Here is a 16,267-nt window from a genome sequence, read left to right on the forward strand (position 1 = left end):
ACTGACAGGCTGCCACATCAATGGGTCATTTCAAAATTGTATGCGTCAATGACCGACACAGAGTCCTATAGTATAGTATATACCCTGCATCACTACAGCAAGGTCACCTGTGACATACCTTGTAGCCAAGAGCATGAAGGGAAGAAAAACTGTAAAGTGAAAGAAAGACAAAAGAAAAGGAACCTCAAAACAATCCAAGACAAACTCACTTTTCCTTGACACTTCTGTTGCCTTTTTGACAGTGGGCTCCCCTGACCGCCCTGACATTTTCTCTGTGGAATCTGACCCCCTGCCACCTTCAGGGCGTGTGCGTGACAGTTTCAGCTTTAGCTTGTTGATTGTGACACTGGTGTAACACCTTATGATGTCGTCAGCGCACTGCGCACTTCGGAACTGGATAGCCACGGTGCTGCAAAACAACAAGCCACTGTAGTTCAGTGAACTTTCTTCACAGTTTTTAACCAAACCAAGAAGCAAATGATATGAATAAAGAATGAGGCCAGGAGAACAAATGATTAACAAATAGTAAAGAGTGGTAACTCTCTCCATTCACAAGGTACACAACTTCAAGTCATTGCTGCTTATGCTACCGATTCAGCTAGCATACCAGTAAATGAAAGCGCACTGGAACAAATCTAGACACTTCCTCAAAAGAAGAAGCCCTGGGTCTGTCCTTGTACCAATCATTTGACATGTGCACACAGCAGCAATGACAGAAGAAATGTGCAATAGGACAAAAGTTAATGATATTCAAACTCAACTGGTGAGAATGAACAAGGGAATTGGAAGTGTGTACTTTTCTGGAGCAAAGTTACTCCTGTGAAGCACCTTGGAGCAAAACTTTTTTTTTTAAAACAATTTCCATGACGCACACAAATGTACAGGAAATCTTTCTTTTTTTTTCTCACTATATTTATAACACTATACAGACTTCAGGGTGGAGGTCAGTTCTTCTTTTCACAAAACTCCACCACTAAAATTTGAGGAATCTTTTGTTCAAAAGAAGCAGTCTTCGGAAGAAACTTTCAAAAACAGTCACACATGCTCAGAAAACAGCAACACAGCACATAAGTTTTGAGCAACGCAGTCACCATCAGCATCAGCAGCAGGCGTGTCTGATGCACAGTGCATGGCAAATTATCAACAGGATGAGTTACAATCATGGTGTTAAGTAGTCAACTGTCAGCTGCCTTGACAGCAACTCTCGAAGACGGTTCACTGGCTTGATTGGAACTCTACCAAGGGTGGCGAACTGGCTTGACTGCAGCTATAACTATGGGTGATCATCACAACCAGGGGCACAATTGTGCTCTCTGACCAGAATGCAATTCCGTAGGTGGTCAGCTGGCATGACTGGAAATCCATGGCTGGGCAACTGATTAAACTGCAAGTTTGTAAAGAGAACAGCTGGCCAGCATGCAGTTCTGTAAAGCTTGGCAGTATCTCTATAGGTGGAAGGAAGACTTTGGTGCTATTCTATGGTGCTCAGTTGAACTGGCTACAAGTCAATGGAAGACCATCTGCATAAAATGCCTCTCGACAGCTTGCCAGCAGGTCTGTGGGTGGTCAGCTGGCTTGAGGGCATGTCTGTGGGTGGTCAGAGGCCATGACTGCAAATCTGTGGGTGGTCAAAGGTCTCCCTGGGTGGTCAACTGGCTTGACTTCAGCTATGGGTGGTCAGAGGTCACAACTGCAACTCCCTGGGAGGTCAGATGGCTTGACTTCAGCTGTGGGTGGTCAGGTGGTCAGAGGTCATGACTGTACCTCTGTGGGTAGTTAGCTGGCTTGACTGACCATGAATGGTCAGGTATTGACAGGAACTGTGGGTGGTCAGGTCATGACTGCATCTGTACGTGGTCAGTTGGCTTGACTGAAATTGTTTGGGTGGTCAGAGGTCATGACTGCAGTGGTCAGCTGGCTTGACACGGCTGTGGGTGGTGAAGTCATGACTGCAACTGTGGGTGGTCAGGTGGCTTGACTGCAACTTTGTGGGTGGTCAGAGGCAATGACTGTGGTGGTCAACTGGCTTGACTTCAGTTGTGGGTGATCAGCTGGTTTGACTGCAACTCTGAAGGTGGTCAGATGGCTTGACTTAGCTGTGGGTGGTCAGCTGGTTTGACTTCAACTATGTAGGTGGTCAGATGGCTTGACTTAGCTGTGGGTGGTCAGATGGCTTGACTGCAACAATGTAGGTGATCAGATGGCTTGACTTAGCTGTGGGTGGACAGATGGCTTGACTTCAGATGTGGGTGGTCAGAGGTAATGACTGCAATTCCCTGGGTGGTCAGCTGGCTTGACTGCAACTATGTAGGTAGTCAGATGGCTTGATGTAGCTGTGGGTAGTAAAATGGCTTGACGTAGGTGTGGGTGGACAGATGGCTTGACCAGATGTGGGTGGTCAGATCATGACTGGAACTCCCTAGGTGACCAGCCGGCTTGACTGCAACTCTGTTTCCAGAGTATGCGATCTGAAGGTTTGACTTATCTGAGGGTGGTCAGCTGGCTTGATTTCAGTTATGAGTGGTCAGCTGGCTTGACTGCATCTTAACAGAAGAACAGCTGACCCAACTTCAAAACTGTCAGATGGCTTGTCTGCACCTTTGCTAAATGTCCAGATAGCTGGAGTATAAATCTGTGGGTCGACAGATAGCTTGACAGCAGTCTTGTACAATGTCAAATAACCTGACTGCAACTCTGTGGGTGGAAGGGCAGTTTGGCTACTACCCTACATGTGGTCAGATGTCTGTACAGAATTCATGCTATCTGCAGACTGTTATCCAGAGTGTGACTGCAAACCAAAGGAAAGTCAATACTGTCAAGTGTGCAATGATCAACTGAAGTGAGGTAAATTGTGTACCATCAGCTGGCATGTCATTACACACTTCACACAAACAGCTTGCCAACTACTGACTGTAAAAGAAGGGCAGGTTGACATTCCAAAGGTGTGTAATCAACTGTGTCATGGGCAAGTCTACGATTGTTCTGACCAGGGTGGATGGTGTTTTCAGAATCAAGCCATTTTTTCAGTGACACACAACACAGCATGGCTAGTCTCATGCAAACAGTGATCATTTTTCAACCGGTGTTTACTCATCATATTCAGCATTAAGGTGCATCACTTTAAAACCATCTTTAAATATACAATAACAAGACAGAATCAAAAACCAACCCATACAATTATTCCAGTACAGACAGGCCTCTGAGCAAAAACTCGAAACAAAAAACAAAACAAAAATAGAAAAACAAACAAACAAACAAACAAAAAACCTCTAAATAGGTGGCACAGAAATGTGAAGTCTAATCTCCAAAATGCCAGTTTCACACAGAAAATATGTTGTGGCCAAAACATAATTCAACAAAGTTGTACTGATTTCAAAGGGTACACAGGGGCCACAGTAAGTCCTCCCATAACAAGGATAACAGTAAGTGAATATCGGTATCATAATTCATTTATTCAATCAGACTAATGTATGTGTACACCCATGAGATAAATCATTCACAAAAAGATTTATACAGATCTGATTAAAAAGAATATAAAGACTGAAATCATTTACAATACTGTCTTTCAATTAAAGAAAGTTACTCATGTATAATTAAAATACTATCTTTTGGTTTTTAAACAGTTAGCCTTATATATTTCACAAAATATAACAAAACTAATCATAAGAAATATATATAAATATATATCTTTCAAAAAAATCACAAGACGACAGAACTGTTCATAAACAATAAACATTTGTGAATTTTAGCAGTTTACATTCACTACAAAAACAAATTAAATTCTGATACAGTCAGTGTAACAAAATGCTGTCTCCAATTCTTTGGCTGGGATGAAAGTGTAACTAAAAGCTACCTTCAATCCTGTGGCTGGGATGAAAATGACACTGCAACCTGTATCCCCAATCTTGTGGCTGGGATGACAGTAACTAAAAGTTGCATCCAATGCTCTGGCTGAGATGAAAGTATTACTAAAAGCTACTTCCAATTCTGTGACATCCCCATTTTCATGGTGACCGGTGCGATGGTGGTGAGTTCATGTCCGGATCTTCATGTAAGCAGATCCACTGGAAAAGTCGTCACTGGAAGCATCACAGCCGTGGTCTCTTCACCAAAAGAATGACACACCTCACTCCAGGCTGCAGAACCAAGCAACTGCTGCCACCAGTATGAAGTTCATTGTTGATATTCAAACCTACACAGGCAAGGCAAAGGTGGCTTACCTTCAGCTGAAGAATGTGTGGGAATCTAGAGATCTCACAATCAACATCAAGATCAGGATCTTCGAAACTATAGTGAAGCCTATTCTTCTATATAAAGCAGAGACCTGGAGAACCACTGTCACTGTCAACACCTGACTCAGAAGGAATCTTCACTGGCCTGACAGAATTACTCACGAAGTAATGTGGGAACGAACGAGAAAGCAACTGGTAAAAGAAGAGACGTTGGAGACGGACTGGCCAAATGCTCCACTTGCATCCAGTGCCACATGGTAAGCCTTCGCCTGGAACCCACAGGAGAAAAGGGAAAGATGCAGTCCAAGAAATACATGGCGCCGTGACCTCAAGGCAGACACGAAGTGGACAAGTCACACATTGGGACAGCTGGAGCGACTGACACAGAACTGGGATGACTGGAGACGACTTGCTGGCGGTCTATGTCCCAGACAGGTGTAGGTGCGATGTGGTGAGTATTGAAGCTCAGTTGGAAGAACTTTGTTGAATCAGACCAGACAATCCCAGCCATGCAGCACTGGTTCTGGTACACATCCTTATGTCACCAAAGTTACCCCTAACCAATAGGTGTGACTGTGTTAAGATGGATGGTACAAGCTGTATGATAGTGCCACTTTGAGAATGGATAATGGGCTTTATGGAATACAGTATAAAAATGTTAAAAATTCAAAAAACCTCCCACACCATTTTCAACTTGCTTTTTTTTTCTACACACATACGTATACACACACACATACAATGAACACAACAATGACCATGATAACTTGAAGAAATGATAATTGTGTCTCAGCATTATCTACTTTTATTACTTGATTCAAAATTATACTTAAAACTAGACTTATGTTGTAACAAGTTTTCAAGAACCAGGCTTGACGTTCCCTTGCCTGGTTTCATCCTCTTTTGTGCTTTAGTTCCCACTCATATTCGTTCTCAAATGTTCTCATCTTCCACCACTGAAATGAAATGGTTCTCCCCTTTCCTTTGCTTTTTAACCACTTGTTGCAAATGCAGTCACTATGCCCTTCAAAACCAAAGCTCAGGTAAGATAGGACCCATGTGTAACCGTGTAACCACAAACTGTTTTACATGGACAGACTGGCAAACATCTGAACTGGGGGAAACTCGAAGGGCAAAACAATCAAATGAATACAAATACTTTCAAGTGATTTGGATCTGGCATTTGAAAAATGTGTTACCTGGATTCAGGCTTTTAACTCTGACTGAACTTTCTGATTTTCAGCTCCTGATAATGTTATGGTCAACCCTGAACAAAACTTCCAGACAAAGAAAGTGTGTCTTCTCCAAGGTATAGCTGTCTTGCTGTTTCAGATCATATTACAAATCAAAGCATTTTTTTTAATTGTGTAATTGTAATCTCCAATGCTTTATGATCTTCCAAGGCCAAGGATCTTTGGAAGTTCGAGTGGTAGCACACTGACAAAAGATTACCAATGAATGGTCTAGATGTACCAGCTATGCGTTTCAGCATGGAATTTTTTTCAGACTGCAGCAGAAATAATGAAGGTGTCATAAAAAAGGGGTTGTTTTTTAAGTAAAAAGTCTGGAAGAAGTCAAGATGATAACCTTTGCCTCGTGAACTAAATCTGACAAAATCTGACGCGCTCCATCATCCCATAACAAAATGTCAAAGTACGCAGAACGAAATACTGATTCCTGGTTATCTGTGTTGGAATCAAACATGAATTCAAGACAAGTGTTAAACTTGTGAAAATTTATCCTGGCAGGACCAATTTGTTGCTTTGGAAACTTGGTTTACAAAATATGCTGATACACCCGATTTGTGTCAAATCAAGATTTCTGTTGAAAAACAAGCTTTCCGTTGAAAATCAAAGTATCTGCAAACACACAAAAGTAAATACTTTGTCTAGTACCCTGTGTGCAATGGACAACTTACCCTTTGTCTTTTCCATCTTTAGGCATTTGAATAGAATAGGCGGTGGGGAAGACAACAAAGAGCAATTCTTGAGTGGTGTTCTTTGGCACATTGGAAATGTGTACATTTTTGTCTTCTGCAGCACCTGGAAAATACATGGTTGGCAGCAAGTGCCATTAGCACACATAATCAAGAGGGTACACAAGCCACAGAAACTGGGAACAAATAATATGAGGGAAGACAGCAATGTCAGCTCTGGCTTGCTTCAGTCGTCCAACACGAAGCTGGGAATTTCATGCAAAAGCTAGGAAGAATCTCTTCTCCAATTTGTCAAAGTGCACTTGACACTTTAGTCTGATGACAGAATCATCTTCTGAACTTCACTAGCATCAGTTAAACTGAGGAGGCATTTCTCAGTATGCCTCCTGGTATTTCAGAGCAGTTGTGTTCCTTCGCCTTCAATGCTTAGTTCTGATCTTTCTGTTGGATTGTGAGATTCCAACTGTTCTTAGGTACTCCTGTTCTCCACGGTATTCTATGAACTGCAATGAAAATAGAAACCTGTTCTAATGATAGGATATTCATCACTGGAAAGACATTCTCTTCATAAAAAAGCCATTGGAATGCTGACTTGTCCATGGGATGCTGTTCAGTTCATGGGGATTGCAGCCTGCTCAGTATGATAATCTATTCATGGGACACTGCAGCCTGTTCTCTGGGATGCTGTCCAATTCTGAAAATGAAACCTGGTAAGCAGGATGGTATCTTATTGATGGGAACTGTGGCTTGCTCACTGGAATGATGTCTTGTCCATTGCGACTGCAAATTACTTAATGGGATGTCACGTTGTCCAGTTCCTGAGGACCGCGGTTGGCTCAACACAAATTTGTCCTGTTTCTGCCAACTGCTGTCTTCATGTAGGAATTTTGTGTAATTCATAAAAATGCTAACTGCTAAGTGGGTTGTTGTCCAATTCATGTTGTCCATCCTACTCCATGAGATGGTGTCCTTTTAACAGGACTCGCACTGACCACTGTGATGTCTTGTTAACGGGGACTGCAACTTGCTCAAACTGTAAAAGAGATGCTGCCCGGTTTCAAACACATTCCTACTTGCTTTTTGGTATGGCATCTTCTTAACAGGGATTGAAACATGCTCAGTGGGATGTTGTCTCTTCATGTCAAATCCACCTTCCTCTATGGGATAGTGTTTTCAAATGGACTGCAACCTCAACCAGATGTCCTGTTTGTGGTGACTACAACCTGCTCAGTGGAAAGTTGTCCTGTTTGTAGAGAATTGTAGAAACTGCAACCAGCACACTGTCCTCTTCATACTGTCCTCTTCATATGGACTGCAATCTGCTCACAGGGATTCTGTCCTATTTACAGGGACTGCAACTTGCACACTGGGATACCGTCAGGCTCACAAAGATGATAACCAGTTCAGTTCTTCAGGACTGCTGTCAGGTTCACAGAGACGATAACCAGTTCAGTTCTTCAGGACTGCTGTCAGGTTCACAGAGATGATAACCAGTTCAGTTCTTCAGGACTGCTGTCAGGTTCACAGAGACGATAACCAGTTCAGTTCTTCAGGACTGCAAACTGCTCACTGGGATTCTGTCCTATATACTGAGACTGCAGCTTGCACACTGAGATACCGTTATGCTTACATAGACGATAACCAGTTCAGTTCTTCAGGACTGCCAGCTGCTCATTGGGATTCAGTCCAATTTAAAGGGACTGCAGCTTGCACTCTGGAATACCGTCATGCTCACAGAAATGAAAACCAGCTCAGTTCTTCGGGATTGCAAACTGCTCATTCAGATTCTGTCCTATTTACAGGGACTGCAGCTTGCACGCTGGGATACTGTCATGCTCACAGGGATGATAACCAATACAGTTCTTCAGGACTGCAAACTGCTCATTGGGATGGTGCCCAGTTCACATCTGCAACAACTGCCCATTCAGATTTTGCACTGCACAAAGGGAATGCAATCTGGTCATCAAAATTGTGTACTGTCCACAGGGATCCAATCCTACTCATGGGATTTTGTCTTGTTAATAGGGACTGTATATTGTAAATGTAATAAGAGTTCCTGCTATGTATCAACAACGTGTTTACTAAGATCAGTTTCCTGACAACTGGAATGATGATCTGCTCAATTACAAGTTTCTTTTTCCCCAAAAAGATGTTGACTTGTGAACAGAACTATGACCCTGCTCACAAGCACAGGTATGTGCCAAACTGGGTATGATCCTGTTCACGAAATGAACTGTTCACTAAAATTGTATTCTGTTCACAAGGAATATGACCAATCTATTGAATGGTGTCATTCATATAAACTCTGAATGTGATGGGATGCCCAAGACAACTGCTACAAGCAAGAAGACCTGCTCACAGGGACGTTGTCCTCTTCACTGGGATGGTAAGCAGCTCACTGGACACTGTCCAGTTTACAGCAATGGAGACATAACCACTGGATGTTTACCACTTCATTAGGATGGTGACTTGCCTTTCCACTGTTTCTAATTCACAGAAATGATGACATCTGCAATATATCTTTTCTTGTTCATGGGGATTGTAATCTGTTGTTTGGGTTTTGTTACCTGCGAACTGGGATGTTGTCCAGTTCTAAGGGATGTTAACTTGCTCACATGTTGTCTGGTTCATGGGGATAGTGACTTGCTCAGTGGGGTATTGACCAGTTCATAAAACTGGTAAACTGCTCACTGGGTTCTTGTTCAGTTCAATGGGTTGGTGATATGCTCACTGGATGTTGTCCACTTCATAGGGATGGTGACCTGCTCACTGGGATGTTGTCCAGATCATGGGGATGTTGACCTGCTCTGAGACATCACTTCACAGGGATGGTGATCTGCTCACTGGATGTTGTCCAGTTCTTAGGGATGTTGTCCACTTCATATGGCTGTTGACCACCTCACTGGGTAATGTGAAGTTCATTGGGATGGTGATCTGCTCACTGGGATGTTGTCCAGATCATAGGGATGGTATTCTGCTCACTGGGATGTTGTCCAGATCATGGGGATGTTGACCTGCTCACTGGGATATTGTCCAGTTCATAGGAATCGTGATCTGCTTACTGGGATATTGTCCAGTTCATAGGGATGGTGATCTGCCCACTGGAATATTGTCTGGTTCATAGGGATGGTGATCTACCCACTGGGATATTGTCCAGTTCATAGCATTAGGGATGGTGATCTACCCACTGGGATATTGTCCAGATCATAGGAATGGTGATCTACCCACTGGGATATTGTCCAGTTCATAGGGATGGTGATCTGCCCACTGGGATATTGTCCAGTTCATAGCATTAGGGATGGTGATCTACCCACTGGGATATTGTCCAGTTCATAGAAATGGTGATCTACCCACTGGGATATTGTCCAGTTCATAGCATTAGGGATGGTGATCTACCCACTGGGATATTGTCCAGTTCATAGAAATGGTGATCTACCCACTGGGATATTGTCCAGTTCATAGCATTAGGGATGGTGATCTACCCACTGGGATATTGTCCAGTTCATAGCATTAGGGATGGTGATCTACTCACTGGAATATTGTCCAGATCATAGGGATGGTGATCTACCCACTGGGATATTGTCCAGTTCATAGGAATGGTGATCTACCCACTGGGGTATTGTCCAGTTCATAGCATTAGGGATGGTGATCTGCTCACCGGGATATTGTCCAGTTCATAGGGATGGTGATCTACCCACTGGGATATTGTCCAGTTCATAGGAATGGTGATCTATCCACTGGGATATTGTCCAGTTCATAGCATTAGGGATGGTGATCTGCTCACCGGGATATTGTCCATTACATGGGATGGAGACCTGCTCTTTAAACATTGTCAATTCATGGGGATGGTGCACTGCTTTCTAGGATGCTGTCCAGTTCCTAGGGATGGTGAACTGCTTGCTGGTGTGCTGTCCTGTTCACAGAGACATTTAACAGCTCACTGGGTAATGTACAATTCATGGGGATGGTGACCTGTTTGCTGGGGTGTTGTCCAGTTCGGAGAGATGGTGACCTGTTCACCAGTGTGTTGCCAAGTTCATTGGGATGTTGTCCTATTCGTCAGGGTTGGTAACCGGTTTAATTGGGGTGTTGTCCAGTTAACAAGGATGCTGAGGATCTCACTAGGGAATGTGCTGTTGATTGGGATGGTCACCTGTTCAATGGTGTGTTGTGAAGCTCATAGGGATGGTGGTCTGCTCTCTTGGACGCTCTTATCATCATAGGGATGATGATCTATTCTCTATGATGTCAAGTTAATAGGGATGGTGACCTGCCCACCAGCTGTCAAGTTCACAGGCATGTTGTCCAGTTCATAGGGACAGTGAACTGCCCAACTGGGTGCTGCCCGGTTCACAGGGATGGTGAACTGCTCTCTGGCATGTTGTCCAGTTCACAGGGATGGAGAACTGTTCTCTGGGATGTTGTGCAATTTACAGGGATGGTGACCTGCTCACTGGTGTGATGTCCGGTTCATAGGGATGGTGAACTGCTCTACAACATGTTGTCCAGTTCACAGGGATGTAATACTGTTTTCTGGGATGTTGTCCAGTTAACAGGGATGGTGACCTCCTCACTTGTGTGTTGTAAAAGTTTGTTTGGGTGTTGATCTGCTGACTGGACATCTACTTCAGAGAAATGATGAACTGCTCACTGGGATGTTGACCAGTTTATAGGGATGGTAAACTGCTAACTGGGATGATGTCCATTTCATAAAAACAATGGAATGTTGTCAAGTTTATGAAGATTGATGACATGCTTATCTTAACAATGCACTGCTAATAACTGCAGAGAATCGCCAATCAACTTGAAAACCCACTTTTGGAAGCATGTCCAATTCAACTGATATCAATCTCATCCACTGGATAGGCATTATGTTCACCAAAATGGCAATGTTCCAAGTTAGAATGTTTTCATACCGATAGCAGCTGCTTTTCACGTAGGAACAAGGCAACACAAAAGAAATGTCTTCTTCACAAGGTTAACAGCTTGCTCAGTGAGATGGTGTACATTTTAAGTAAACTTAAAATCTATTCACTGAAACTAGGATAGTTTTCTTTTCATTCAATAGCTATCCTGTCAACTCACACAATGTCACCTGATGGAACTGACATATGACCTATCCAGTGGAATGGTGTCTTCCTCATTGACTTCTGTTGAACTAATGATCATGATACATTATTCATTATCCTGATCACAAGGACAGTTTTCAGTTCACAGGGATGGATTCCTGTTCCTCGGGTGGGTGTCCTGCAGTCTGGGTCTTGCTCTGCCCACTCAGAAATATCTTGCTTACACTAGTTACAAGACTGTTGTCCTCCTTTGAGACATGCTGGAATTAGAAAAAAATGTGTCCATGTGATACCCACAGTTCCCAGCTGAAAAATGAAAAATACTGCCGTCAATCGAAGGCAAAGTGCTTATCCCTGTGGATACTGTCCTGCTGACCGGATCATCTCTTTTGCAAGACACTTTCCACTTGCTGGGATGTCACTGGATGTTGCTCTGCATACTGAGGCAATTTCTTGTCCCTTTGAATAAAGCCCTGCCTGATCCCAATGGGTAGTGTTAAGCTCACTAACAGAATTCAACATCAAGAAATACTATGTTTCTCTCTACAGCATAGTCGAACTATGCCTTGGGATGCAGCCCTTGCTTAAACAGATGGTGTCACTCACTGGCATAGTTTTCAGCTCATGCAGATGATCTGAAGAGCTGCAACAAAATCTCAAGCACATCACAATAACCTCCATAAATACGATTTCCCAGCATGTTTGGTGATACAATCCAGTAAAAGTTGTACTAAAAACCATCGTCAGAAGTCAGCTACTACTGACTACATCTTGTGCATAACTATGATACCACACAATATGATTATTTGTTATAGTGTGATGAACATGTATTGCAATAATGATGAGTTGTGAAACTTCCATACTTATTTATTTTAACAAAACTAACAAAATAACTGTGATATATCCTGACCAGATAATGGTGACAACTGGTTACTTTCAGTTAAAGCTAGTATAGAACAAAATGCATATTCTAAATAAGAGCACATAACCTTTCCACTAATGCCTCATTTTTTGCAATAAATTGCTAAACCAATGCACCAACAAATGCAAAATGTGTGATTCAGACTATGGTAATGACACATCAAAATCTAAATACTGCATAAATATTGCAATCTGCATTTAACACATACTGTATAATATACATGACAAGGAAAAGAAGGCCAATATTGTGGCTTTCTGACTTGGATTGGTAATCTCTCTTACACATATGCAAGCTCATTAGGGGTGACCGTATTTCTTGCAATGTATGCAGACAAGGGCCTTGGCAAACCTCCTCCATGCTATAGATGCAGATGTGGACTGTGGCAAAACCTACTTCTGTTGATAAAGATGCCTTGATCAAGCACAAAATCAAAAAGACAAGACCAGACAAACAAATGGACAGATGGGGAGTGAAATTCAAAAGACAGCAATGAAATCTGCTGTCTTCAAATGAAGAGGCGCTGTGATGGAGCACATCAACAGGTTGCCCACACCTTGGCAATGAAGACTCTTGCACATAAAGGCAAACTGGATGCTGAACTGCTGGATTATTTTCTGTTTATGCAAGGTCATCAGGCAACAGGTCTCCTTCCTATGGTTGCTGTAAGCACAGTGGTATATCCAACTGCTTTGAAAACAAGAGAACGCTGGCCATTAAGGAGAAGCGTGAGCGAAGGAAGCAGGGCTCAACTTCTAGAGATGTTTTCCCTTGCAACACCTGTGGGAAGTGCTGCGCATCCAGAATCTGCCTCTTCTCCCATATGAGGACACACACTGACAGATAAGCCTGCCTGCCTACTCATCTGTCAGTCCGACGGGAGACTCCATCATATCCAATTGCTCACACAACAGTAGAACTCTAGTATTGTGTACACAACCACGGCAATCATATCTCTTGCGGTTGAACATGGAAGTAAAAAGTAATGATCTATATCTCTTCAACTGGCAATGGAAATCAGGTGTCTTGCATGGGGCAATGGTAATCTGGTCTTCTTGCTTGGGACAATGGTAATCTGGTCTCTTGTATGGGGTATCAGCTATCAGGTCTCTAGTATGGGGCAATGGCAATCTTGCACTGGGCACAAGTAATCAAATCTCTTGCTCTTGGCAATGGTAGTGGTCTCTTGCATGGGGCATCAGCAAACACATCTCTTGCATCCATGGGACAATGGTAATCTCTTGCACTGGACAGTGGTTGTAAGGTCTGTTGCACGGGGCACCAGAAATCAAGTCTCTTGCACTGGGTACTGGTAATCAGGTCTATTGCACTGGACAATTGTAACTGGATCTCTTTGCATGGGGCATCAGCAATCAAGTCTCTTGCATCAGACAATGGTAATCAGTCTCCTACATGGGACATCAGCAATGTCTCTTGCAATGGACAATGGCAATCAGATCTTGTACATTGGGCTCCAGAAACCAGGTCTCTTGCACTGAGCACCAGTAGTCAGATCTCTTGCATTTGGCAATGGTAATCATGTCTTGCATGAGAGTTGAGACACCAGAAATCAAGTCTCTGGCACTGGACAATGGTAATCAAGTTTCTTGAACAGGGCAGTGGTTTTCTTTGTCCTTGCAAGGGACACTGGTAATCTGGTCTTGCACGGGGCAATGGTAATCTGGTCTCTTGCATGGGGCAATGGTTATCTGGTCTCTTGCATGGGTTACCATCAGATGTTGTGCACTGGGGGCACCAGTAATCATGCCTCTTCTAATGGACAACTGCAATCAGGTCTCTTGCATGGGACAATGGCAATCAGGTCTCTTGCATGCAACAATGACAATTATGTCTCTTGCATGACACAATGGCAATCTGGTCTCCTGCACGGGACAATGGCAATCTGGTCTCTTGCATGGGACAATGGCAATCTGGTCTCTTGCATGGGACAATGGCAATCTGGTCTCCTGCATGGGACAACAATGGTGGTCAGATCTATTGCATGGACAATGGCAATCTGGTCTCTTGCATGGAACAATGGTAGTCAGATCTCTTGCACTGGACAATGGCAATCTGGTCTCTTGCGTGGAACAAAAGTAATCAAATCTTGCTTCAGGCAATGGTCATCAGGTCTCTTGCACAGGTCATCAGCAATCAGGTCTCTGGCATGAGGCGATGGCTGCCAGGTCCCTTTTAAGGGGCAATAGCAATCTTGTCTCCAGCATTAATGTTTCTATGTTATGATCAGGTATTTTGGACATGACTAACATGATTGAGTTCCCTGTGCAAGGCAGAAGTGATCCAGTTTCTTGTGTGTGCCTTGTGACCTGAAGCATGGCAGTCTGGAAATCTGCAATGTCACACAAGCCTGATAGACAGGATGTTGGCAATGACCAACTGGAATGACAGTGAGACTTTTGCACATCACGGACAAAACATCTCACTGATAAGCTGCCCTGTCCTGTCTTTTGTGCTTATGATGATGTGAAAGAAGAACTCATTTCAGGCACAAGTGCAGTTCAACATAGAAAATGACACGAGGCATGCTGCAGCTCTACATCCCATACACAAAACAATAACCAACAAACTGATGCAGTGGTACTGATGTTCCCCACCAAAATACCATGACAATCAACGCTGGCAATGGTTCTAGCACATGGGGATATCAGCTGCAGCAACTGTAATTATTGCAAATGGTCAGTTGATACTGATGATGGCTGCTTCTTCATAATCTGGGATGGTTATCCACAGAATCTGCTGTATTCTGGTAGGCAGTGGGAGACAGGGGACATTTTGGTTGGCAGCAGGTAGGTCTGGGGTGGAGAGACACAGGCTTGGTCTGAAGTGCCCAATTTCCTCATTTCACTTTTTCTGGCTTTCATCCACTGCTTCTCTTTTCTGGATGCCTTGAAATCAGCCAAACTTTTCTTGATATTAAACACCAGCTCTTCTGTCAGCCAATTTGTCCCACCATTGATGGTGAATGCCACCAAGTCACAGCTTGCACATCAACTTGTCCTTGAAGCATTTATATAGGGCTCCTCTTTCTCATCTGATCAATGTACACCACCACTATTGGTATCATGGAATCATCAAAGTGCACTTCAAACTGCACCCAGTGCAGCTGGTGGATTATTAGAATGGCCTCGCTGATGGGGAAATTGGCCTTTTTTCTGGGACAAAACTGTTGGTGATGCAGACCTGCTGTTTTGAAGTATCTGCCCGAATTCTCCATGTACCCAAAACACTGCATTACACACACATGCAAAAACATACACACATGTACACAATCTATGCCTGTAGGTGACATAGGAAAATTTCAATCAAGTTTACTGGTGGAAAAAACATAACATATACATAAAAACAGTGACTATGGGTCAGCCACACAAATGGGCCAGAAGTTAAAATGAACATCTCATTTGATCAACAGCAAGAACTGATTCTCCATCATCAAAGTGCAAAACAAAGGAGCAGCAAACAAAAAGAAATCTTCAGTGTTTCATCTTGGTGTACATTAACGCTTTACAAGAAACTAGGAAATGCCACACATACAAAGTTCATGCATATGCTTACATAACATTCATCAGCACATTTCTTCCCAATTTTGAAAAAGAGAAAACAAACAAAAAAAAACTATCACAATATTAAGCAACTCACTCTTTGTTGAGAACATATTTGTTGCAGTAGCAGTGGCCAAGGTGCCAGGGGTAGTCAAATCCAGCTCAATTAATGCTGAAACCCGAAGAAGAAAACAAAATCATGACAGATCACTTTTAGTTAATGCACTTTTACAGATTTCACAGTAACTCAGAGCTCTGGTATCCATCCAACTTCAGATCAATCTGGTTCCAAATCTTTTTTCCATATTAACTTTTATCAAGCTGAATGAATACTGAATGAGTTATTCTTTAACAATAATAATAATGATAACACTATTAATATTAACAATATTATCAATATTGATATTCAAATAAAAACAAAGTGAATTTCCCTTTAACTCTCTCCGGACGATGGAATGCATGAGCATTCCTACATAAAATGTATTCTGATTCAGACAATGGAATGGAACAGTAAAAATAAAAATCAGCCACGTGCTGTACACGTGATTTTGTGA

The 16,267-nt window shown here is 42.8% G+C and overlaps 1 protein-coding gene across 1 annotated transcript in view; it reads right to left on the bottom strand.

Annotated features, from left to right (window-relative positions):
• The window catches only part of LOC143292370 (uncharacterized), a 40,070-nt gene that overhangs the window by 15,386 nt on the left and 8,417 nt on the right, over positions 1 to 16,267 (bottom strand). The window contains exons 5-7 of the mRNA XM_076602580.1: positions 15,811 to 15,885; positions 6,148 to 6,271; positions 210 to 409 (exon numbers count right to left, since the gene is read on the bottom strand). Of these exons, the coding sequence (XP_076458695.1) occupies positions 210 to 409; positions 6,148 to 6,271; positions 15,811 to 15,885 (399 nt within the window). The remainder of the gene's footprint in view (positions 1 to 209; positions 410 to 6,147; positions 6,272 to 15,810; positions 15,886 to 16,267) is intronic.

This window comes from Babylonia areolata, chromosome 18 (genome assembly GCF_041734735.1).
Source record: "Babylonia areolata isolate BAREFJ2019XMU chromosome 18, ASM4173473v1, whole genome shotgun sequence".
Taxonomy (NCBI): domain Eukaryota; kingdom Metazoa; phylum Mollusca; class Gastropoda; order Neogastropoda; family Buccinidae; genus Babylonia; species Babylonia areolata.